The 24330-nt window shown below is 38.7% G+C and overlaps 1 protein-coding gene across 1 annotated transcript; it reads right to left on the reverse strand.

Annotated features, from left to right (window-relative positions):
• Positions 1 to 3168: 3168 nt before the first annotated feature.
• ETNPPL (ethanolamine-phosphate phospho-lyase) lies at positions 3169 to 24330 on the reverse strand. The gene is made up of 13 exons (XM_060779108.2): positions 24179 to 24330; positions 18785 to 18903; positions 18374 to 18533; positions 17955 to 18029; positions 17601 to 17694; positions 15961 to 16077; positions 13298 to 13380; positions 11745 to 11970; positions 10293 to 10447; positions 9488 to 9577; positions 8529 to 8659; positions 7605 to 7672; positions 3169 to 4807 (listed from the first exon to the last, which is right to left on the reverse strand). Exons 1-13 carry the CDS (start codon positions 24229 to 24231, stop codon positions 4673 to 4675), a joined length of 1506 nt encoding a protein of 501 aa, XP_060635091.2. The 5' UTR covers positions 24232 to 24330; the 3' UTR covers positions 3169 to 4672.

A 24330-nucleotide genomic window follows, 5' to 3' on the forward strand; every position in this document is an offset into this window, starting at 1 on the left:
TTCAAATCCACAGGACAGGGTAAGCTCCTTTTTTTTTAGCCCCAGCTTTTGCCAATCTAGCAGTTTGAAAACATGCAAATGTGAGTAGATCAATAGATACTGCTTCAGCGGGAAGGTAACAGTGCTCCATGCATATTCAAGCTGGCCACATGACCTTGGAGGCATCTATGGACAATGCCAGCTCTTTGGCATAGAAATGGAGATGAGCACTACTCCCCAGAGTTGGGCACGACTAGATTTACTATCAAGGGAAAACCTTTACCTTTACAGAATTCAGATTTAGCACCCATAGAAGATTCTATCCCATCTAATTCAGTAGTTATTTCATGAACCATTAGTAAAATGAGTTAAATTAAATGAATCTGTTCTCAAAGTCCACTGTGTGCATTGTTTCAAGTTTGGGTAGTGTGCTATTGACACATTCATTTCTCATTTCAATTCTTCTTCTTAAGCTATTTCTTGAACTGTTTGCTTCAGCCTGAAATGGACCCACTTTGTTATAGATTTATGGTTCTATGTTAAATTAAAGAAAACATGCATAAATAATCCAAAGAATAACATGATGGAGGACTAGGGAATTCTAGTGGAAACCTCATCTGTACTACATCAAATATGGCAATTTATTCCTAGGGTGCCCAGATCTCAGAGCCTGAAGCATTTTCTCCAGCCTTCAGCACAAGGTAAAGAAATCATTCTGATATGCAACAGAATTATTATAACTTTGAGCAAATAATGGACTATTATTTAAGGTTTTTTTTTCTCCCAACACTACTGCTCTTAAAATACTCCTTAAATTATCAACATACAACAGGAATGCCTGCAAACACATACATTACCTTCTCAGAAGAAAAAGTCTTTTTCTATCATGGTGGGACTTAAGTTCCTTGACAACAAAGTTGTGGTTCTCAACTCTGTTAGCTCTCAAAGTTGAGATCCATTGCATTGAAATAAGGACACTGAAGTAAAATTGAGGGACTACAGCAGTTATGGGTAAACTCCGGCCCTCCAGATGTTTTGGGTTTCAATTCCCAGAAATCCCAGCCATCTTACTGGCTGTTAGGAACTGTGGAAGTTGAAGTCCAAAACACTGGAGGGCTGAAGTTTGCTCATGCCTGGACTAGACCATACAGATGACCTCTGTATGTGGTTTAATGGGGCTGCCGGTTTGTCCTTTAGCATAGTCCTTTATTTTTAATCTCTGGCTGTATGTTTGATTTTCCACCCGTCAGTGGAAACACTTTATAAATACATATTATTATAATTATTACTCAGATAGCAGAACATAATGGGCTGGCTCATCTTACATCTGTTTACTTTGTAGGTGGGCTGCACATCCCTTTTATTATATTCAGTATCCAGATAAGTCAACCTCATGCTACAAAGTGCCAAGCTTTTCTTTATTCTTGAAAAAGGCAATCAAGATAATTGCTTGAATAAGCAGAACTGGTAGTAGGGCAAAGATTGTGATGTCACTTCTTAGTATTATCAGAAATCTTTCTTTGCAAGCATATCTTGTAAAAGATAAACTCATTATACTATGCTGGCACCAATAAAATGGTGAATAAATTCTTATCATAGTATTCTAAAAAAAGCAAGTGTTTACAGCTGGTTATTTATAGCAGATATATAAATAAGTTGTTAACAATGTAGAATGTCTGCATCAACAAGCCAACAACTTAGGAAGTGTTATATGCATTTCAATGTATATAAAGTCATTTATAATGGTAGCATTTTGAAAATAATGTATAAACCATGTATCTGAGGGTCCAGTATACAGTTTCTTTTATTTAAATTCAACAAAATATGTGCTCCCTATGCATTTTTTTAGGACTTCCAGCATTTCACTATGGCATTTTGAAAGAAGTCTGTCATCTCAATGTATTTACTTACTGTATTTATACCCTGTCCTTCTCATCCCAAAGGGGACTCAGAGTGGCCTTACAAATGGCAGCAATTTGATGCCACATAAAATAGACATATAATAAACATATACATTTAAAAAATGAAAAAGCATATAAACATTAAAAGAAATTATTCAAAACCACACAATCCGAAATCATGTCAAAGGCCATTCCAAATAATGATTTCACATATTCCATCTTCACTTATTGAACTGCATTACTGTCCAAAGGCTTGGTCCCACAACCATGTCTTTAATTTCTTTCTGAAGGTCAGGAAGGAGGGAGCTGATCTGATTTTGGTGGGAAGCAAGTTCCATAGTCAAGGGGTCACTACTGAGAAGGCCCTTTCTCTCATCCATACCAACCACACCACCGAAGGAGGTTGGACTCAGAAGTTTTTAATCTCTGAGATGGTTCATAGAGGGATATGTGTTGAGACAGGTAAGCTGGGCCAAAATTGTTTAGGGCTTTATAGGCTAAAGCCAGCACTTTGAATTGTGATCAGTAAGTAGACCGGCCGTCAGTGGAGCTGACAGAACAGGGGGGTTGTATACTTCCTGTACGCTGCTCCAGTGAGGAGTCCGGCTGCTGCCCGTTAGACCACTTGAACCTTCAGAACAGTCTTCAAAGGCAACCCCACATAAATCATGTTGCAGTAGTCTATTTAAGATGTAACAAGAATGTTGATCACTGTGTCCAAGCCTGGCTTTTCAATAAGATTTGCTACTATCTATAGTTTTGCTTATTCACATGAAGTCTGAAAACATCATCTCCGGTGAATACTGGGGTTGTACTGCATATAGTTGGAAATTATAAGATATGTGACAAGAGAAATAGGTGAAGAGGGTACTAAAAGTGATGAGTGAGGAGTTCTTTATGAAACCGATATGTTTAGATATATATCTAAAATGTTGTACAGATAACACACTTAAAAAAACAAGCAGAACCGTCAACAAGTTACATATCTAGGATTATCTTCTATGGGTAATGTGGAGTCAGCCCAAACAATCTTGCTCGACTGCTCACTAGTAACTATGCATAATTCAAAAATGCTGATGAGGCACAGCAACAAGTGCTGGCAAAAGTGGCCTCTGGACTCTTACTCATCTTCTCCAAGAAAGTGATACCGCTATACATTATTCATGTTAATTTATAGCTAAGACCAGTTTGAGATGTGAAAACAAGGGTAAAGATCAACTTGAAAAACCTTACAAAGCAGTAATAGTTATATACTGATGGAAAATTATTTGTTTCAAAACACATAGTCTCGGGTCAAAATAGCTTTATTCTTTGGAATAAACAATGGGCGTGGCTGATATAGAGCAAATGAGCTTTCTATCAAGAGTTCATAAAGAATGCTGATAACATTAACAACACAACTGATATATGGAATTAGAAGACATATGTCAAGATCTTGCATCTACATAGACCCAGCATAACCCTTTGCTCTGCGTGAGTGTGCTTCACTGCCCATGCTGCACCATCTTTCTAGTGGCAACCTGTGTCCCAAAAGCCATTTAGTGCCTGAGGAGGGTGCAGGGTGCCCAGGAAGAATTTGGCAACACCTAGAAGCTGAGAGGGGGAAAAAAGTAGCTGTTGTGCTCTGGGACATCCAGTGAGTACGGTGAAACTCTAGGAAGGCATTGTTTTGTCTTGTCTTCTCTCTTGGTTGCAGCTGGATGTTATGTTCTCCCCCAGGCAGAATACTTCCCCTTTGAATCAGGCTTGCAGAGAGAACACCATGCAAAGGGGCATTGGATACCTCCTTACGTTGCAAAATTAAAAAGATATATGTGCACATAACCCTAGGTCACACTCACATCTGTCATCAATTGTATTTGAGCTGATGTATCTAAACGATTGTACTTTCAGATTTTCAGCCATAATATGGAGCCCCCCGTGGTGCAATGGGTTAAACCCTTGTGCTGGCAGGACTGAAGACTAACAGGCCAAGAGTTTGAATCTGGGAAGAGTGCGGATGAGTTCCCTCTGTCAGCTCCAGCTCCCCATGAGGGGACATGAGAGAAGCCTCCCACAAGGATGGTAGAACAAAAAAAACATCTGGGCAGCCTCTGGGCAACGTCCTTGCAGATAGCTAATTCTCTCACACCAGAAGCGACTTGCAGTTTCTCAAGTCCCTCTTGACATGGAAAAAAAAAGCCGCAATACAATTCAGTCAAACAATACAGTCAATATTAACATCTTCAACATGGAATATAAAAACAACTAGATCACTTCCCTGCACATATCTGAGGCTGGAGGGGGAGAGCTCATTAGTAAACAGGTGGCATGTATGCCGTAGAGAACAAGAAAATGAAATCTCTTCAACAAGTCAAAGGCGTTTAGGCTAGTTTTATTCCTCTCCCTTATTAAAATAGCTGATGTGGGCTTTCTAGAAATAAAATGCTAATTGTACATTTTGTAAAATATCAGCACTGACATGAATGGCCCCACCAGAATGCTACACAGTGTAGTACATAATCCATTAAAACATGGAATATTATTAATATCTTGACAATGAACACTAAAATCTCAAATAGAAGAAGACGGTTCAGTCAAATCCTATGTTTTAAACAAAGGCAACTATGCTAGTTTTATGCTAGGATATAGTTCATGTGTCACTTGCAAGCAAATGAACATTTATTTCTCCCTCAGACAGTATAACCAAGCTAATCTCATGTACAGCAGTCGGATACATCCATTCGTTTTTAAACAACACCCAAACATACGCTATTGTTCTTTTTTTCTTTTTCTTTTTGTAAGTCTTTAATTTATGTCCTGATTCTTTTGCAAGAGACTGTTTGGCTTTCGGTGGAAAAAACATTTTCTTGTCTGCAGGCATTCCTGTTCATGTGGCTGATGTTTTCAGTGATACATTCTGAGTTTGAACTCTCTTCAGCAGGCACCTAAAATGAACACACAGTTTGACAGATAAGTTGCCATCAGCATTTATACATGAGGTCAGTCTACTATAGAGGACTAGACTTAACACCAAGACAGGACTGAGTTGGGTTGGAATTTGAGAACTCCAAGTTTACTTCTCCATTCAACAATAAAACATATTAGTTAACCTTGGATTTGTCTCTCTATAACAGGCATGGGCAAACTTTGGCCCTCCAGGTGTTTTGGACTTCAACTCCCACAGTAGGCTGTTAGGTAGGGCTGGGCAACCACAGAAAAATTTGTTTCTAAACTCGATTCGTTTTTAGGGGATTTTTGCGTTTCGTTTTTTAAAAGTATTCTGAAATTTTTCTTTAAAAAAGTTGATATTTACGAAATTTTGGAAATTACGAAACAATTTCGAAACAATAACGAATCGATTTGTTAATGGCGGGCGCAATTGCGCAATACGCTAAAAAACCCTCCAAATGAGACAGGGGGAACTTCTGAAGCTTCCCTCTCCCTCTGTTGTTGACTGTTGGTGTGATAATTTATTTTTTTATCACTGATAAAACAAACAACAGCTATAAAACTTGCACCAGACATACGGAAATAATAATGAAATAGTAACGAAACGATTTCGAAACTATTTTGAAACAATTACGAAACAATACGAAATAAATTTTAAAAATTCGTTTCGATTTTTAGTTGCTCCTGAATGGTTCAATATCGGATCGTAAGCTACTTTAAATACGAATTATTAACAAATTACGAAATTAACGAACGAAACCGCCTAGCCCTACTGTTAGGAATTGTGGGAGTTGAAGTCCAAAACATCTGGACGGCCAAAGTTTGCTGATTTATGGTCTATAAGCTTAACCTATTTCAGTGGGTTCAATTAGTATGTTATGTTAACTACATACAGAGAAAAGCAATGGCAAACCATATATCAGTATGTTTTGATGGAAAACCCTTAAAATCCATGTGCATTTTGAAAGCACATATTTCTGTGCTTTGTTATATGAAAGCTTGGAAAGATTTTTTAAAGTATCTAACCACATCCCTCACTATTGAGATTACTTAGCAGGCTACTTGTTACTGAGGTTCAAAAAGGAACTGGAAAGTATCTGGATAACTTATTACTAGCATGTTACTGTACTACCTCCTGGAAGACTATCCTATTTGGCCAACGAGGGATCGCCTAAGTAAAAGTAAGTAAGTAAGTACTGTACTACCCAAAAATAAAGGGAAATAAGTGGGCTACACCAATACAGTTGCAGTGTAATAGAACACATAGTAGCCTTGTGAGCTGGACACACATACCTACTTACTTAGTTAGACGATCCCTCATTGTCCGAGTAGGATTGTCTTCCAATATCAGTGTATTGGCGGTGGGTACGTAGGTGACTGTGGAGCCCTATTCTTAATCTGTAGTGAGGGCATTGATTTCCAGGTGGAAGGCAATCCCAGTCAGATTTGACTTGACACGCTTTCCTCTTGGCATGTTTCTCTCTTTCACACTCCATTCGTGCCTCTTCAAATTCTACAGCACTGCTGGTCACAGCTGACCTCCAGCTGGAGCACTCAAGGGCCAGGGCTTCCCAGTTCTCAGTGTTTATGTCAGAGTTTTTAAGGTTGGCTTTGAGCCCATCTTTAAATTTATTTTCCTTTCCTCCAACATTCTGTTTTCTGTTCTTGAGTTCATAGTAGAGAAACTGCTTTGGGAAACGGTGGTCAGGCATTCGGACAATGTGGTCGGTCCAGCGGAGTTGATGGCGGAGGGCCATCACTTCAATGCTGGTGGTATTTGCTTCTTCCAGTATGCTGGCATTTGTCCACCTGTCTTCCCAAGAGATTTGCAGGATTTTTCAGAGGCTGATGGAATCGTTCCAGGAGTTTCATGTGATGTCTGTAGACAATCCATGTTTCGTAGTCATGGCCCATAACCATAGCCACACACTCAATATCTATTTCTTCCCCATCTCCCTTTCACCCTAACAACTGCTTTAAATATCACAGTTCATTTCATCTCAGCCTTGCAGAGGAAGACTCCTTCCATCTCTAATTTCTCCACACAGGTCAACCCAACCCAACCCACTCTAGTGCATCTCCTGTGCTGCTGTTTGGAGCAGCCAGCCTGGCATGACAAATCCATTCCTTCCACAACACCCATGATCAACACTGTTTTTGTTTCTTTCTGCCAATGGCAGCAAAATAGAGGAAGGCTGAAAAGGCAGAGAATTTTGTTGTTTATAAAATCCAACTAGTCTGAGTGCAGCTCATGTTTTCAGTGTGCTTCCTCTTGCCTCCTTCTTGTCCCACTCCTGCCAATGTTATGCCTCCCCTCTTTGTTGCCAGCTCCTCTGTTCCTCACTAGCTGCATAACATCTCACAAAGAAAGGTCACATGGGAAATCACTCACATAACTCTTCATCCTCACCCCCTCATTACTTAGACTCCATCAGAACATGCAGTAACAAGCAGAATATTACAATGATAAATACTGAATTGCTGCCAAGTGTACCATGTTTGCCAAAGAATGGATGGGATTTTGGTAGTGCCAGGAGGGTAGTCTAAGGGAGCAGTAATGGCCTGGTTTCACATTCTGGCTACAAAGTACCTGTCCTGTTTATCATTGCAGTTTATATGATTATTGACTACTGAGGACTGGTTCTTGCATTTAACCTTTGAAATTGTGCTAGTTAAGTACTAACAGTTTAATGAAGCATTAGGCAATATCTTCACTGCATGCTGGAAGTTCTCTTCTTATCCCTAAATTTGATGTGATTTAAAGCAATGTGCTCTCCAGATTTGACAACTTACTTTTCGCTTGCATTGCGTACTTGTAGGTAATCCAGTTCTAGGTTTGTGTATAGTTGCTTCTTCTAAATCTAGGAAAAGATAGAATTTATTTTATTTTATTTTATTTTATTTTATTTTATTTTATTTTATTTACAACATTTCTACCCCACCTATCTCCACCCTGGAGGGGACTCAAGGCAGCTTACACACAGGCAACTATTTGATGCCATAAAACAATGTACAATTAAAATAAACATTTAAATAGAATTATAAAATACATTAAAACAATTTAAAACATTTAAGACAAAATCTTCACAATTAATCACGTAATCCGGGCCGTTCCAATAGTCATTGCACATCATTCCATATCTATCTATTGCACAATTACTCCAAAGGCTTGGTCACATAGCCACGTGTTCACTCTCTTATGGAAGGTCAGGAGGGAGGGGTCTGATCTAATATCCCTGTAGAGGGAATTCCACAGCTGAGGAGCCACCAATGAGAAGGCCCTGTCTCTTGTCCCTGCCAATCGAGCCAGTGAAAGAGGAGGGACCGAGAGCAGGGCCCAGATGATCTTAAACTCCGAGAAAATGTTTTTTTTAATTAGATTTGAGTTTTTGAAATACATAATAAGGATTGATGACAAAGTTAATGATTCACTTAAATTCATGACTTTTCATAACTATCTCTACTAAAGAGCCACTAGAAGATGTCTCTGAAAATCTCCCTAGTTGACCTCAACAGTGATAAACTCTCTTGTTTTGTCCTACTTTTACTTTTTTTTTGTCCTACCGATAGTTTTGAATGTGCCGAGACACAAAACAAGACTTTGGCTACTGTATTTTGTCCAACTCCTCTCTAACTTATCTGTGATAGGACAAAATTAAAGGTGAGCTTTGTAAGCCAGCAGGTAGACATGGCTTGGGATCCAGCAGGAATGCTTACCAGTGAGAAGCTTATCAATTTGAATGACCACAGACTTTGCATCTTCCATACTGAAACACATGGGTGGCTTGAACTTCAATATGTTTCTGTAAGGACCATCTGCACTCAGAAGAATTTTCTGTTCTTTTAGCCTGTTCAGAAGGGAAAACACAGGTAATTTTGAATAAAAGCAATAAGATGCAAGTTATTTCATGGTTACAATTGAGATGATATACCAACTCTTAGTTCTATAAATCACTCAAATTAGGCTCCGAAACCCATTTTGACCTTTGCTGGAGGGTCATGCAACAAATATGATCAGAATGTTTAAAGCAACATATGTGAACTTCATATGAAGGTATCAAGCCTTTCATAGATGGTGGGAGATTAATACAAGGCTGATCAAGTTATTAGTGAGCAGCAAATAAAAGAAGTTTTGAACACTTATGGCAATGATTTGACCCGGACTGGATTTTAGACTCTGCTTTTAGTAGGCATGTGTTAATCAATTGCTTTAATTATTGTTTTAATATCTTTAATATTTAATGTATTGTTGATTGTGTTATTATGATGACACTGTATGGTGTTTGTGAGGCTGCCCTGAGCGCCCCCCCACCCCCGGGGGTGAGAAGGGTGGGGTATAAATATAGAAAATAAATAAAATTGAGGTATAAACCCTCTCTCTAAAATAAAAAGCCATAGTTCACATTGTGGTTATTGTGGTCACATATTTCAATTTTCAAGGCTTTTGTCATCTAAAATCTATGTCCATCTTAGTCTGCGAATGGCAGAAATAACTCTGTTACAACAATTAGACAAAAAAATGAACCCAGTGATGAGCTATGGGAACCTCTTAAATTACTCAGGCCCAGGTTTACTATTGGTGTCAGCACTTTCAGTCCAGATATGTCCAACTTTAAAGTCTATTAACTCTTAACCAATGAATGGAATATCTATCATAATCACTTCAAGATACTTACTTGTAGATTATATGCTGGGCTTCTGCAGTTGCAGGTGTTCTTTTTTGTCGATCCTTCACAAGATCTACACCAACAAACAAGCCAACACCTCTAAAATACAAAGAAAGAGAAGAGTGGACATCAGGGGACACCAGCAGTTCAGCAATCAATCCACACTGTTGTATAAAGAGCATCGGGACAAGCTCAATACTGCATGTTGACTGAGTATTTTCAAAGGCAACGCAGTGACACACACTGCCCTATTTCCATGTACAAAAGTTAACTGGATTGAGAGTCGAATCTTACTTCAGTGCTGTCAGTAGAATAATAACAACCACTAAATGAGGCAGCAGGCTGGTTTGGGGGCTGTGCACAGCAAAGAAATAGGTCTTCTAAGAGACAGGCATAACAATGAAAGCCCTCCTCCAGACACAAAACTAGATATCAAATAAAATGAGAATAGCTTCTGCTTCTCCTCCTAAAGGAACTTCCAATAGCCTTGTCTGTGCATTCTTGATGCTACATGATTAATATCATATAGGAAGAGAAGTACATGTGTGGTGGCCCTGCCTCTTCACCCTCGTCAGCCTCCCCCTGCCATGTTCTCCCTGTTTATAGAGGTATAACAGTCCTTATCTGAGCCACTTGCTAAGAGATGATATGATGACAGAGGCAGCATCACCATTAGGTGGAGTGTGGCGATCATCACAGGCAATAGATGCTAAGAGGAAGTGGTGGAGGTAGTTATCTTCCTATGTGGAATCCCACTATATACTATTCTGGATCTGGGCATAATGCAAATATATTCTTTCACAGTTAATCCTACCTGACATCTCCCACCAATTGATGTTTTTGTTTTTGTTCCTTCAGCAGTTGATTGAGATAGTTCCCAACACGTGTGGCATTTCCTTGGAGATCTTCTTTCTCTATTACATCCAAGACAGCTAGGCCAATTGCACAGGATACTGGATTGCCACCAAACTAAGAGCAAGAATAGGGGAAAGTTACTGTTGCTTCAGTCTTCTTCAAAGTTTCGTGAATATTGTGAGCAAGACAGAAGTTAGTACTTGAGCAGAGTGGCCATTGGTTTTACTTTATAGAAGACAGTTCTCTATCTGAAGTCATTTGTTTGAAAACCTGAATAGTGCAAATCTGTTAAGGATAAAGACCAATACGACTATGACACTTGTTTCCTATTAGGAGCTAATACTTGGATAGCAGACTGAACAAGTACAAAGGTCACCTGGGAGCTATCTTCCCCACTCTAGCGAAACACATTATATTTTTGATTAAACTGTAGCAACTATGTGTGCATATATGTATATATGATGTGTATTAAACACATGCACATCTATGTTCTTTTTGATGATCCTAACTTCAGAACCTCTGTGACCACTCTATTGTTCACTTATGCTATTTCCCATGGTCCTTTTGATATATAAACCACAAACAAGACAGTTAATGGAGTCAGATGTAATCAGCCTTTGTTTTGCTTTTGCCTTATGTGACCTTATGAATGAGATATCTTCAAACCATCAACAGCTGTGCTCAATGTTTTGAGACCCAGGGCAGTGGCTTCCTTGATTGTGTCTATCTATCTGTAACACAGTCTTCCTCTTTTCCTATCAGTCTTTCAAAATACTTTTCTACTCAGTCCTGTCTCATAATATGTCAGTCTCATAGCAAACCTGATAGAATCCATTGAACCTAAGACAGTAATTACTATCTTAAATCCTATTAATTTTAGTGACTTCTACTCTATGAATGACTGTTGATCCACCCTTCTCAATATTGTGTATTGAATAGAATTATACATTTTCTATTGACTTGATCAATAGAAAATGTATAATTCTATTCAATACACAATATTGAGAATGTCACTTGATCACCCAACACATGAACAAACTTCAAAGAATTGTGTGATACTGTTAACATTTGCTATGAAATTGTGAGTGAAGATTCAAGTTATCCGTCTCAGCCAGCTTGTGTGTCTGGTATATCTGCAATGTTTACAGATATCCTCAAAGGAATGTAATATTTATACCTCTGTCCAAAATGCATATACCTATATGTGCCAGGTGAATGGTTATATCAGACCAGCCATTTCCATTCTTGCTGAATGTCTGAACTGTCACAGTTGGAAAAAATTCTTGACTTGCTACTAGGTTACCTGAAATTTCTTATGACAATTTTAATATGTACAGATCAACTGATTATTATCAATGTAATTTAGCCTGAATTCGAATCTCTATATTGTAGTATTAAAGGAAATACTCACAGTATTAAAGTACTCCAATCCAGAGGCTCCAAAGGCTTCAGCAATCTCTCTTGTTGTAACTACACAAGACATTGGATGGCCATTTCCAATTGGCTTTCCCATAGTGACAATGTCAGGCACAAAGTCTTCACCTTGTAGCTGGAATCCCCAGAAACATTTTCCAACTCGTCCAAATCCAACTTGGACTTCGTCAGCTATGAAAACACCACCTGCTTTATGGACAGCTCTGCAAATTAAAGAAGAGGAACATTCCAGATGTCTCTCCATCTTACACAACTCTACAGAATTGGTTTCAGTACATCCCTTTCTAGCAAAACAATGGATGTTGCATGATCCACAAAATAAACAAAGACAACAAAGTTTTATCATGTCATATGTTATCTGTAACATGACAAGATACAACTGACTCGAGTGCTTCAGCAGGTCAGAGAGAGATTTATCTGTGTGGATCAGCAGACACAGAGGGCCCTTCCACACAGCCATATAACCCAGAATATCAAGGCAGCTAATCCACAACATCTGCTTTGAACTGTCTTAGTCCACACCGCCATATATTCCAGTTCAAAGCAGATAATGTGGGATTTTATTCTGGGACCAGAGGGAGGTAATGGGATAGGATGGGTTTGACACACTGGATAGTCTTGTTCACTATCAACAACCAAATGGCTAAATAAAATGATCTTTGAAAGTGTCATGCTTACATTATGACTTGTTGCATTATAAGTTGTATCTTAAGTATTAAGTCCCACTAAATTATTTCTGTGTTGACATGTATAGGACTGCAGTAGGAATGATTACTATTCATCACTTTAATCTTGGAGTGCTGACTATTTTTAATATAAACATATCTTTAGAAAAAAAATGTAGTTTAATCCTTGTATTTCAGAATAGAAATAGAAGGCCCAGGTTTGAATGCCTTCTTATTTAAAACACCTCCTATCTACAATGGACTAATACCGCAAATAATAAGGCTCTAGCCTGATTTTCTTCCCAACTTGCTAGTTTTCAGCTGGTTAGGGTTTTTTTAAAACACACACACACAAAACAATAATGGGGTAAACATCCAAATATGTCATATGGACATCTTTTTTAATATGTGCAACTGTTCTAAGGTACTATGCAATAAGTATATTTGAACTGCTTCAGATCCACAGATATCTTTCCATGATATTTACTTGCTGAATGTAATTACTTGCTAAGCTCCATTCTGGGAAAAATTACTCGCTTGTTCTGTAATACTTATTTTTAAATGTATGAAAAATTAATATTAATAATTTATAATGTAAAGTTGGCAACTAGTGGCATTGTGCATGTTGTTAGACTGCAACTTCCATCAGTCTAATCAATTAAATGATGGTTAGGGATAATGGAACAATCCAATAATATGTGAAAGGCCCTGAGTTGTACAAAGATCAAGCTACAAGCAGCTATTCCCAAAGAAGTAAGATCAGCAAGGGGTTTTTTTTACTCTTTCTGTGCCTCATCATCTCTTTCTGCACCTTGCTGTATTAAGTAACCCACTACATTTAACCAATTCCAATCACAGTACATACTCTGCCACTTTCTGGAAATAGCCTGCAGGTGGAATTACTTGGCCTCCGCAACTCTGCATGGACTCAGCAATAAAGGCAGCGATCTATGTAAAAGAAGATGTCATAAGAAGAAAGCTCCTCTACCTATTCTTTTCCAAAAAAAAGGCAATAATTACAGGCACGAACCCTATAAAACACGTGAAACAAATGAGCAAATGGTGTGGGAACTAATTTGTCTCTTGAACAACTATGAGCAGCAATAGCAAGCACAAAATAAAGTGCCAGGGATGCCCAATTCTGCAATGCTAGTGTAAGAAATCAGTATATTTCTTACCAAAAATCATTTTCAGCATAAAGCCAATGATATGATCCCAAGTTCAAAAAGGACTGGATTTGGTTATTCAAAGTACTCATTGTACTTTAGCAGGAGTATACCAAATAAATATCTACTTTCAGGTTGTACAATGAACTTCAATGTTCATTCTTTTGATGCATTGTTTATTTTTACTGATTATTCCCATAACAGTTGTATAATTGGCAGGACTCATTGTATCAGCATTATGTACTGGTTCATTTCATCACCTTTAGGTGTTGAAATTGCAAATGAACTAACCTAAAATATCAAGGTATGCATAGATTGTTTGGGCACCCCTGCTCAAGAAGCTCACTTAAGCAAATAACATATCAAGACAAGGCACTTGACAAAAGAAAGAGCCTAGAGCTGAAATAATTCCAGTTGCTAGGAATGAAAAACAAAACATCAATATTGTTATGAATCACGATCTGCAGCTCAGATAAGACTGAAACATTAAGCTTACATTTTCCTCTCTTTCAGACTTATGCTTTTCATTTTCCCCAAATCTCTTGGGATGATCAGCCCAAATCTGCTATTTAAATGACTGACTCCCATAATATTTTTTTTATATTTTTGTACAACCCTCCCTCAGCATATGCAGGGTCCAAGCGAGCAGGGCAACGCAGTCTTCCTGGAAAGAAGGTGAGGCAGTAACGTGTAAAGAAGTGTACACTATATTCGAAGAGGTACGCTACAGGCAGGCAGTAGAAGGTTCCCCATAGTTGTGAAACTTTTATCAACGTGTCCTGGCACAAGGTCTACGACACCAAAACCTATGAAGATATGCGAGAGGGGGGAGAAAAACAAAGGAGAAGAAAATGAAAACTATCCGTTAGTTTCTTTTGCAAATCTCAGTAGAAAATTCAAGACAGGTGGTAGAATCCTTTGGATTTTAAGGTGGCTAAAAAGAAGTTTTGGCAAAATAGACAAATAAGAGTCCATTTTTTAAAAAATTGACCATCCATGGGAGCTGTATTTTTAAGTGTTTGTACATTTAATTCATAGCTAGTTCTTAGTTAATATTCTGTGTTCTATGCTTTAGTTTGTTCATTGTTGTACATTTTCTAAAATTTGACATCTTGAGAAGAATGTTTATTAGCAACATCAAGACAATTCAATCATCTTCATCATAATTGTGCACAATAGTTTCAGATTCCTCTTCACTTCCTTTTCCTTAATACTTTTGTTTTTAAAAGCTCATCTAAGACAATTGATGGCTATTTTGTACTTTAAGTTTCTTGCTTGCTTTTAAATATGGCATATTTAGACTTTCTTTTTTGTTTCTAGAATTTAAATTTCTTAATCACTGCATCCTTTTGCTCCCATTCATTTTCCTTACCATTTTTAAAGTGCTGAATTTCTCCACTATCAAAATATAAATTAGACTAAAATTATATCTACAGTTTTCTATATCCATTATTTATTTATTTTGCTTTTAGAAACCATTTCCTGTTTCCAGATGGAAATATCAGGTACTTTCTGATACTGTGGGCCCTCTGCTTCCATTGGGGTTTGGTTCCAGAATCCCTATGGATATCAAGGAGCTCCCGGTGGCGTAGTGGGTTAAACTCCTGTTTCGGCAGGACTGAAGACTGACAGGTTGCAGGTTCAAATCCTGGGAGAGGCGGATGAGTTCCCTTTATCAGCTCCAGCTCCTCATGCAGGGACATGAGAGAAGCCTCCCACAAGGATGATAAAAACATCAAAATAAACAGCACATGCAGAAGTAAACTGGAATTTAATTTTATCTCTCTCAGATGGTAGTGCACCACTGTATCCCTTGTATAATTTTTTTGGTAAGTTTACTTTGTGTTGGAAGAATATGAAGAGGAATTCTCAAAAGCTTGGTATACTGCCTTCTGAGAATACTTAGATCTTTTTGTTATTATAAAGATGTATCAATGGTGCACATATTGCCATGTTTTTAGGTGACAGAGAAGCTTTTGCTATCGTAAATAGTTTCATGCATTCTTGTGAAAGCTCTCTACATCCCTCATGGATGTCAACAGGACTTTGATGTGTGAATGGAGAACAAATTTGGAATTATTTTTTGCTGAGTAACTCCTGAGATCAAATAGGAAATGGGAGGTCTGGAGTCTTTTCTAATTGATTTCTACATGATATTTGTGCCAGTGGTTGTAAGAGTGGTGAATTAAGAGTGAAGGACAAGGAAGCACCTTAAAATCCAGGAATCCCATAGAAATGAAATGCATTTCAAGTAAATAAAATTGCAGTGGAGGCCATCTAATCAGGATAAGCATTTTTCAAGGTTGGGAGGGCGGGGTAGATAAATTTAAACACATCTTGATTTTCTCTACTCTTTACATACCTTTCGACCATTCTTCTCAGCTTCTTCAATAATTTTTCTGACATCATCAGCATAAGCACTTGCTGGATCTGGGTGGTCTTCTCTGTACTTTCCTCTGTATATATCTGGAGAAGGCGCCTAAAAAGTAATACAACAGTTTTAACAATTTTGTAATGGTCATTTGTAATTGCAATCTTCCAGGCTATTATCTTCCAAAAGAAACAGAATAATTACCTATCTTTCAGGTTTGTAGATACAGAAAGCTTTATATAAAATGTTGTTGTTACTGCTGCTGCTGGTTTGTGCCATCAAGTCATTTTCAACTTATAGCAGACCTATCATGAGTTTTTTTGGTGCCAAGACTATGTGACTCGCCAAAGCCACCCAGTGGGTTCCATGGTCGAGCAGGCAAAATTGAACCCTGTCATAGTCAAATGCTCAGATGACTACACCACACCGATTCTCTATATAACATCTGCTGTTTTGACATTTTCAATAGTAGGTTAATATAATTCTCAAAATGTAATGGGTTGGATGTTCAAGACATCAACATGCTAAATGAACCAACTAAAATGAATGGGATTTAAATTAGGTGCATCTAAGCTTCGAATTGATTTCATCTAAATTAACTCAGGATCAAATTCACATACTCCCTCTTTCTTCCCATTTCTTACTGCCTGTGGTTTTCAAGAAATTGTGTATTATTTGTACTTGGACAAATAGTACAGAAGTCATGAAAGACAAAAGGTCAACTAAGATCTGTTCTTAGTAAGAAGCTGGAAATACTACCAAATATTTATTTTGTTATTTGGCTTATATTATGTGTTTTTCTCAGAACAGGAACTGAAGGAAGCTCACAACAATATTGAAAGAAATAAAATTCAAACCAGATGTAAGCAAATGGAGACAAAAATAGATTAAAAATCATGATGTTAAAGTACCATGAAACAAATATGGTACGGAATGTTACATTGCAACTATTAAATATATTTACTGATAGGTGGTTTCTGGTTGAGACGTGTTATTGTTGTCTGCTTTAGGGTCAAGGTGGAAATGACTTGAAGGCACCATGAGCAACAACAAGAAGAAAAATGACTAGAAGAACTTCCTAACTATGAGAGCTGTTCAGCAGTGGAACTCTCTGCCCCGGAGTATGACGGAGGCTCCTTCTTTGGAGGCTTTTAAACAGAGAATGGCTGGCCATCTGTCAGGGGTGCTTTGAATGCAACTTTCCTGCTTCTTGGCAAGGGGTTGGATTGGATGGCCCGTGAGGACTCTTCCAACTATGATTCTATGATTCTAGAATACATTTGGCTAAGCTGGAAGAGACCCTGATCAGAAGGTATTATTCCAACCAATATAATGTTTACATAACTGTGTATTCTATACACAGTCTGGGAAAGTTACCTTTTTTGGTCTACAACATCCAGAATCCTGCAGCCAGCATGAGTACTGGCAGATGTGATAGCAAAAGTGCTGTGAGACATCCCAGAATTTTCCTAGATAATGTATTTAAAAACTAACTTCTCCAAATGCTGTTTCTATAAATGGTTTTGAAGCACTACATCGATCTTACTGCTATCATTATTGGACCGAGAATGCACACAGGAATACGATAGGGTCACACATATGTCTTTATGTGTTGAAAATATAATACTCACCACATGGACAAATTCCTTTTTGCCATCTTTCCCCAACTGATTAAATTTATATGGGCTGATGTCAATCAAGGAAGTAACGTGGCCATGATAAGCACTGAAATGAAAGATAAATACAAACTGATCCCATGTGCTGGAGTCTCCTATCAGACAATTAGGAAATAATAATAATAATAATAATAATAATAATAATAATAATAACTTTATTTATATTCCGCTCTATCTCCCAAAAGAAACTCAGGGTGGATTTTTTCCCCTTTTGCGAGAACTTTTTCTTTACACAAAAGGGAAAATGTGAGCTATGTTCAATTTCCATTACAAGCACATATATTTCTTGTCTTCCTTCAAGATACTTACTGATCAAGGGTAATCACATCTTGATGACCGCTGTATTGGTGAGCTAGACGTAAAGCAAGATCATTTGCTTCGGATCTGCAAGAGAATGTTAACACATGAACAACTGTCAAACTTCACAAGGTCTTAGGGCCTTAACACATGACACTTTTACAGTGCTATAATGCCACTTTAATTGCCATGGCAACATGTTGTGGACTTCTAGGGTTTATAGTTTAGTAAGGCCTAAGAATTCTCTGGCTGAGAATTATAAATGTCTCTCCCTAAACTGCAAATTCCAGGATTCCATAGGATGTTGCATTAACAGTGAAAGTGGAATTTAGCACTATATCAGTAGTGTGATATTAAAGTTGTTAAAATAAGAAATGGAATTTACAGATGTTTCTAAAAGATAATGACAAGGAAAAGTCTTTCAAACATACCCAGAGTTTACAAAATAGCAAACAGATAGCTGTTCTGGAAGTGTAGCTGTGAGGCGTTGGGCATATTGGACCAGATTGTCATGGAGGAAACGGGAATTGGTATTGAGAAGTTCCATCTGTTTCACTGCAGCTTTGATCACATCTGGATGGCAGTGCCCAACTAAATAGGACCAAGTAAGTAAATCAGAGTCTGAGCCAATGGATGTAATAAGAAGAATCTGTGAACATCCCACCCCAATCCAAATCTGGAACATGTGTGATCTTTCAAAAGATTGCCAGCTATTTAATTACACAAGTTATTTGATTTATAGCCCACCTTTCTTGGATATAAAGATAAGGTGGCCCTCAACACAAAAAATATCCGATAAAAACATAATAAAGGGATCACACATATTAAGCTACGGTTCTTACCATGTGCTACATTATTGATGCAGTCCAAGTATTTTTCTCCATTCTCATCAAACATATACTGCCCTTGAGCCTGTACAATCTTGATGGGATCCTTAGCAAAGAACACCTTGCATGAGGGCCTGAAAAGGATAAAATCATGGCATTTTAGTTAAGTGTATTTCTGGAATGGCCTCTTGTATGCATGTATGAATGCCAATTATTCAAGATTCCTCAAGAGTTGCCATGGTGAGACTCCACCAGCAGCACAACAAAACTACCCATATTTCTTCAATTGTAAGACGCAATTGATTGTAAGACAGATGCACCCTAATTTCAGTACCACCACAAATGACAAAAATACATAAAATACGCCTATGATTCTAAGATGCACCACAGGTTTAGAGATGTTTATATAGGGAAAGGGTTAGGGAGATTTTTTATCATTTGTTCTATTTGTGATTTGTTCCATTTCCCCTTTGTATGGTTTCTCCAAAATGTTATCTTCAGAAATATGAGACATTTATATGGGTGTACAGTGGGTTAAACTGCTGAGCTGCTGAAATTGCTGTCCAAAAGGTTGGCGGTTTGAATCCAGGGATCAGGGTGAGCTCTAGCTGTTAGTCCCAGCTTCTGCCAATCTAGCCATTCAAAAACATGTAAACGTGAGTAGATTAAGAGGTACTGCTTCTGTGGGAAGGTAATGGTGCTCCATGCAGTCATGCTGGCCACATCACCTTGGAGGTGTCTACGGACAACACTGGCTCTTCGGCTTAGAAATGGAGATGAGCACCACCTCCCAGAGTCAGACATGACTGGACTTAATGTCAGGAGAAACCTTTACCCTTTTTTATATTGGGAAAAATTGAGGACATGCAGTAAGTGAAAATAAACCCAATCATATTCATTAAGACTTATTGTTTTGAAGATTTGAAGACTTCCAAAGCCTGCTATCTCCAATGCTTTACTTTCTTCAAAACTGAATGTCATACATTTACACTGTGCCTTTTTGCTGTTTTGAAAACCTGGAAACACTAAGTACAGCAAGAAGATTCTGGCCCCAGTGTATCACAATGTACCTAAATGGGCGTATCAGCCTTCTAGATCTTGGGACACTTGGCCTGAGATCAAGAACTGGGAACAGGAACTATCCGAGAGAAAGGGCTCGCATCCAGACTGTACCTTAACAGGATGTTCATGTAACCCATTGATTGACTTAAAAAATGTATCAAGGGCTTAGTCACTCAGAAAAAAAGAGTTCTGCTTCAACTTCCTTCCTCAGAACAATTCAAGTAGTGAGATGATCCCTCGTAGCCTGAGGATGATGGTCCTCTAAGTGTAGTGTCGTCGCGGCGGGTTCATAGGTGGCTGTGGAGCCCTATTCTTGATATGCATGTTTTCCTGGAGTGATGACATCAAATTCCAGGATTGGCTTGACACACCTTTCTTTTGGCACATTTCTCCCTTTCACCCTCCATTCATGCCTCTTCGAATTCTGCAGCACCACTGGCTGATCTCCAGTTAGAGCTGACCTCCAGTTAGAGCGCTCAAGGGCCAGGGCTTCCCAGTTCTCTGTGTCTATGCCACAGTTTTTAAGATTGCTTATGATTTGATTTGTTTGTTATGTTATGCCAGCATTGAATGTTTGCCAATTTTCTGTTGTAAACCACCCTGAATCCCCTCAGGGAGATAAGGCGGTATAGAAATAAAGATTATTATTATTATTATTATTATTATTATTATTATTATTATTATTTTATGAGAGAGTTTTTTTCCACAACAGATAAGCTAATGCTATGTACAAAGGGAAAATTACAAATTGTACATGTACCCAGCTGTGTTCATTAAACACAGAAGCAATAACAGATTTTTGCAGAGCTTTGTTCCTGAGTGTTTTAAACATTCAGTTTTATAAAACAAAGCACTCCAAAAGCCCTGGCCTCTGATATTTTTAGTTTGTTCCCGCATCTACTTTGAAACCGGCTAGAGCCAAGCCAGCTCAATAAGGGCTGCAATAACAACCAGGGGAATCAACATACTCTCAAAGAGTTTACACAGAACTTTTCTCCCCTTTAGACAAGCAGAAACACAGGCTCAGTTTTACATAACTCCAGTTATGCAAGGACTATGAGTAGAGGGATCGGTGAGTGTTATACAATCTCACATGCTGACATGTAGACCATGGACTCTAACATTAGCCACTCACAGGATAGGAATCTCCGTGCATCGGCTAAACTTGGCCAGGTTTCTTGTGCTCTACCTTTCAAGTTGTTAATCAGACTATTTTTACAGGGGTTGACTTAAGGGCATTGAAACCTGGCCTACAATAGCAAGGATGGCTGTTTGGATAGACAGGTATATATATATCTGTGTTATGGAGAATCAGTTTTATGGAAAAAATATTAATAAGATAACAATAATTTATCATAAGAGTGATTCTTGCCAGTATTAACAACAACAACAACAACAACAACAACAACAACAGCAGCAAGGTAAATAAAGGGGGAGGTTGTAAATGCAAGTCACTTCTAGTGTGTGATTGACCGTCTGCAATGATGTTGCCCAGGGATCATCCAGACGTTTTGATGTTTTACCATCCTTGTGGGAGGCTTCTCTCATGTCCCCGCTGACAAAGGGAGCTCATCCGCATTCTCCCTGGATTCAAACCTCCTAACTGTCAGTCTTCAGTCCTGCTGGCTCAAGGGTTTAACCAACTATGCCAATGGGGGCTCCTTTTGTTTTCAATCAAGATAAAATTTTAAAGGAGTGGGGTTCAAAATAAAATTTAACTTCTCTTAAATAATAATAAGACCATTTAGAAAAAAAGGGAGAATAAAATGCAAGGTTTTTAAAAATGAAGGTGCTTTCCAAACAAGGATATGAATCCTTCACATTTTCTAAAGTTGCCAAATCTGCACAAACCTAATCAAGCATAAGCGTTTAGTGGGGTTTACCTCTAAGTTAAAATGCACAAGTTGCACCATAAGCCCTAATGAGCTGCAGAAAACCCCCAAATAAAGAGACTGCATAGTGTATGGATTCCAGCAGAAGAATGCCAAGTTACACTCAGATATCCAACTGAAATTAATAAAATGTAAAACTTCTTAATGGTGGATCACGTCTTCATGATTTTTTGTTCTGGAAAAATAGCTTATATTTGTGATTGTCCAAAGTTATACATTGCAAAATACAGAGTAAGTAAAGGTAAAGGTTAAGTCTAGTAGTGTCTGACATTAAGTCTAGTTGTATCCGACTGGGGTGGTGGTGCTCATCTACATTGCTAAGCCAAAGAGCCAATGTTGTCTGTAGATACCCCCAAAGTCATGTGGCCAGCATGACTGCATGGAGCGCCGTTACCTTCCCACCGGAGTGGTACCTATACTCATATTTGCAAAAGTTGGGGCTAACAGCGGGAGCTCAGTCTGCTCCCCGGATCTGAACCACCAATCTTTTGGTCAGTAAGTTCGGCAACTCAAGAGTTTAACCCACTGTACACCCATATAAAATGTCTCATAGTTCTGAAGATAACATATTGGAGAAGCCATACAAGGGGGAAATGGAACAAATCACAAAACAAAGGATAAAAAAATCTCTGCTAGAAGCTTGCTTAGGATTCCATTTGGATTCCATTATTCCTTCCCCCCTATATATCTTTTTAAAGATATGGCTTGAGAAAAGTCTACAGCTGGGAGTCAAGACCACAGACATTTTGGAAAAGAAAAAGTCGGGAGCAATGTGCTTAACTGGTTGATTGTTTTCCCACCTTATTACACTATACTCTTATGGCAATATTATTCCACTTTATCTGTCATAACAACATTATATGGAATCGTAAGATGTGTAGTTTAAGAAGGGGCACTGGGAATCCTCAGGCAGAGAGTTTTTGAGCCTCTCTAAACTTTAAACCCCAGAGTTGAAGGACATGTTGCAATGACAATTGAAATGGAATAATAGTACTTTAACAGTGTCGTGTTTTGGGAAGCAAGGTATAACTAATAATACGAGATAATAATAGTGAGCCTCTTGCTTTTCTCATAAACTGTTTTTTTCCATCAAAGCTCCTGTACACAATGTCAACATATCAATCTTGATGTACTTCTTCAATTTCTGGCACTGGCTCCAGTTTAATTTAAGGGGATTTCATGCCAGGATTGATGTCCCAAAGATAGTTATAAAAGAGACAAAGGATGCATCTAGGACCCCGGGGGGGGGGGGGGGGGTCGTGAGGGGGTGCCAAAGGGGTCACCAAAGATAATCAGAAAACACAGTATTTTCTGTTGGTCATGGGGGGTTCTGTATGGGGAGTGTGGCCCAATTCTATCATTGGTGGGGTTCAAAATGCTCTTTGATAAATAACAGCAACTACAACTCCCAAATGTCAAGGTCTATTTTCCCCAAACTCCACAAGTGTTCCCATTCGGGCATATTGAGTATTTATGCCAAGTTTGGTCCAGATCCATCACTGTTTGAGTTCACAGTGCTCTCTGGATGTAGGTGAACTACAACTCCAAAACTCAAGGTCAATGCCCACCAAACCCAACAGTATTTTCTGTTAGTCATGTTCTGTGTTCTGTGTGCCAAGTTTGGTTCAATTCCAACGTTAGCGGAGTTCAGAATGCTCTTTGATTGTAGGTGAACTATAAATCCCAGCAACTACAACTCCCAAATGACAAAACCAATTCTACCCACAACCCCAGCTTTCAAATTTGGGCATATCGGGTATTTGTGTCAAATTTAGTCCAGTGAATGAAAATATATCCTGCATGTCCGATATTTACATTACAATTCATTACAGTAGCAAAATGACAGTTATGAAGTCGCAACTAAAATAATATTATGGTTGGGGGTCAGCACAACATAAAGAATTGTATTAAGGGATCGTGGCATCAGGAAGGTTGAGAAACACTGATCTAGACCAAGCATGGGCAAACTTTGGCCCTCCAGGTGTTTTGGACTTCAACTCCCACAATTCCTAACAGCCTACCGGCTGTTAGGAATTATGGGAGTTGTAGTCCAAAACACCTGGAGGGCCAAAGTTTGCCCACGCCTGTCTAAACTGTAGAATGAATGCAATTCAACACAACTTTAACTGATATGTCTAAATGTCATGAGAATCATGGGACTTACAGTTTTGCCAGGTTTTTAGCTCCAAACTACAACTCCCAAGATTCGATAGCATTGAACCATGGCAGTTAATGTAGTGTCTCCTTGAGCCAAGGCAGTTAATGAAGGGGAGATGCGCCCATCCTTTGGGGAGACTGGAGACAGAGAGCGCCAGTGCGTAAAAAGAGGAAGTGTGTCTATGGAGAGCTTTCTCCTGGGGTCTCAGAGGGGCTTGGCATTGCCCTTCCATTCCCATCCCCCTTGGCTATGCCTCTCCCCGCCCCAAATCCCCCAGTTTTGCCCCAGGAGCTTCACCCGATATGCTTCCTCCGCAGCTCCAGGGTCTCTGCCTTGCTGTATCTCTCCATCGCTTTGCGCTTCTGGCTGACTCTCCTCGGCAACCTTTGGGCTCTGGGTCGGTGTCCGCTCTGGACGGGCGCATCTTCCTTTTATTTCGGTCCGAGTCC

The sequence above is a fragment of the Anolis sagrei genome, chromosome 5, assembly GCF_037176765.1.
Source record: "Anolis sagrei isolate rAnoSag1 chromosome 5, rAnoSag1.mat, whole genome shotgun sequence".
NCBI lineage: Eukaryota > Metazoa > Chordata > Lepidosauria > Squamata > Dactyloidae > Anolis > Anolis sagrei.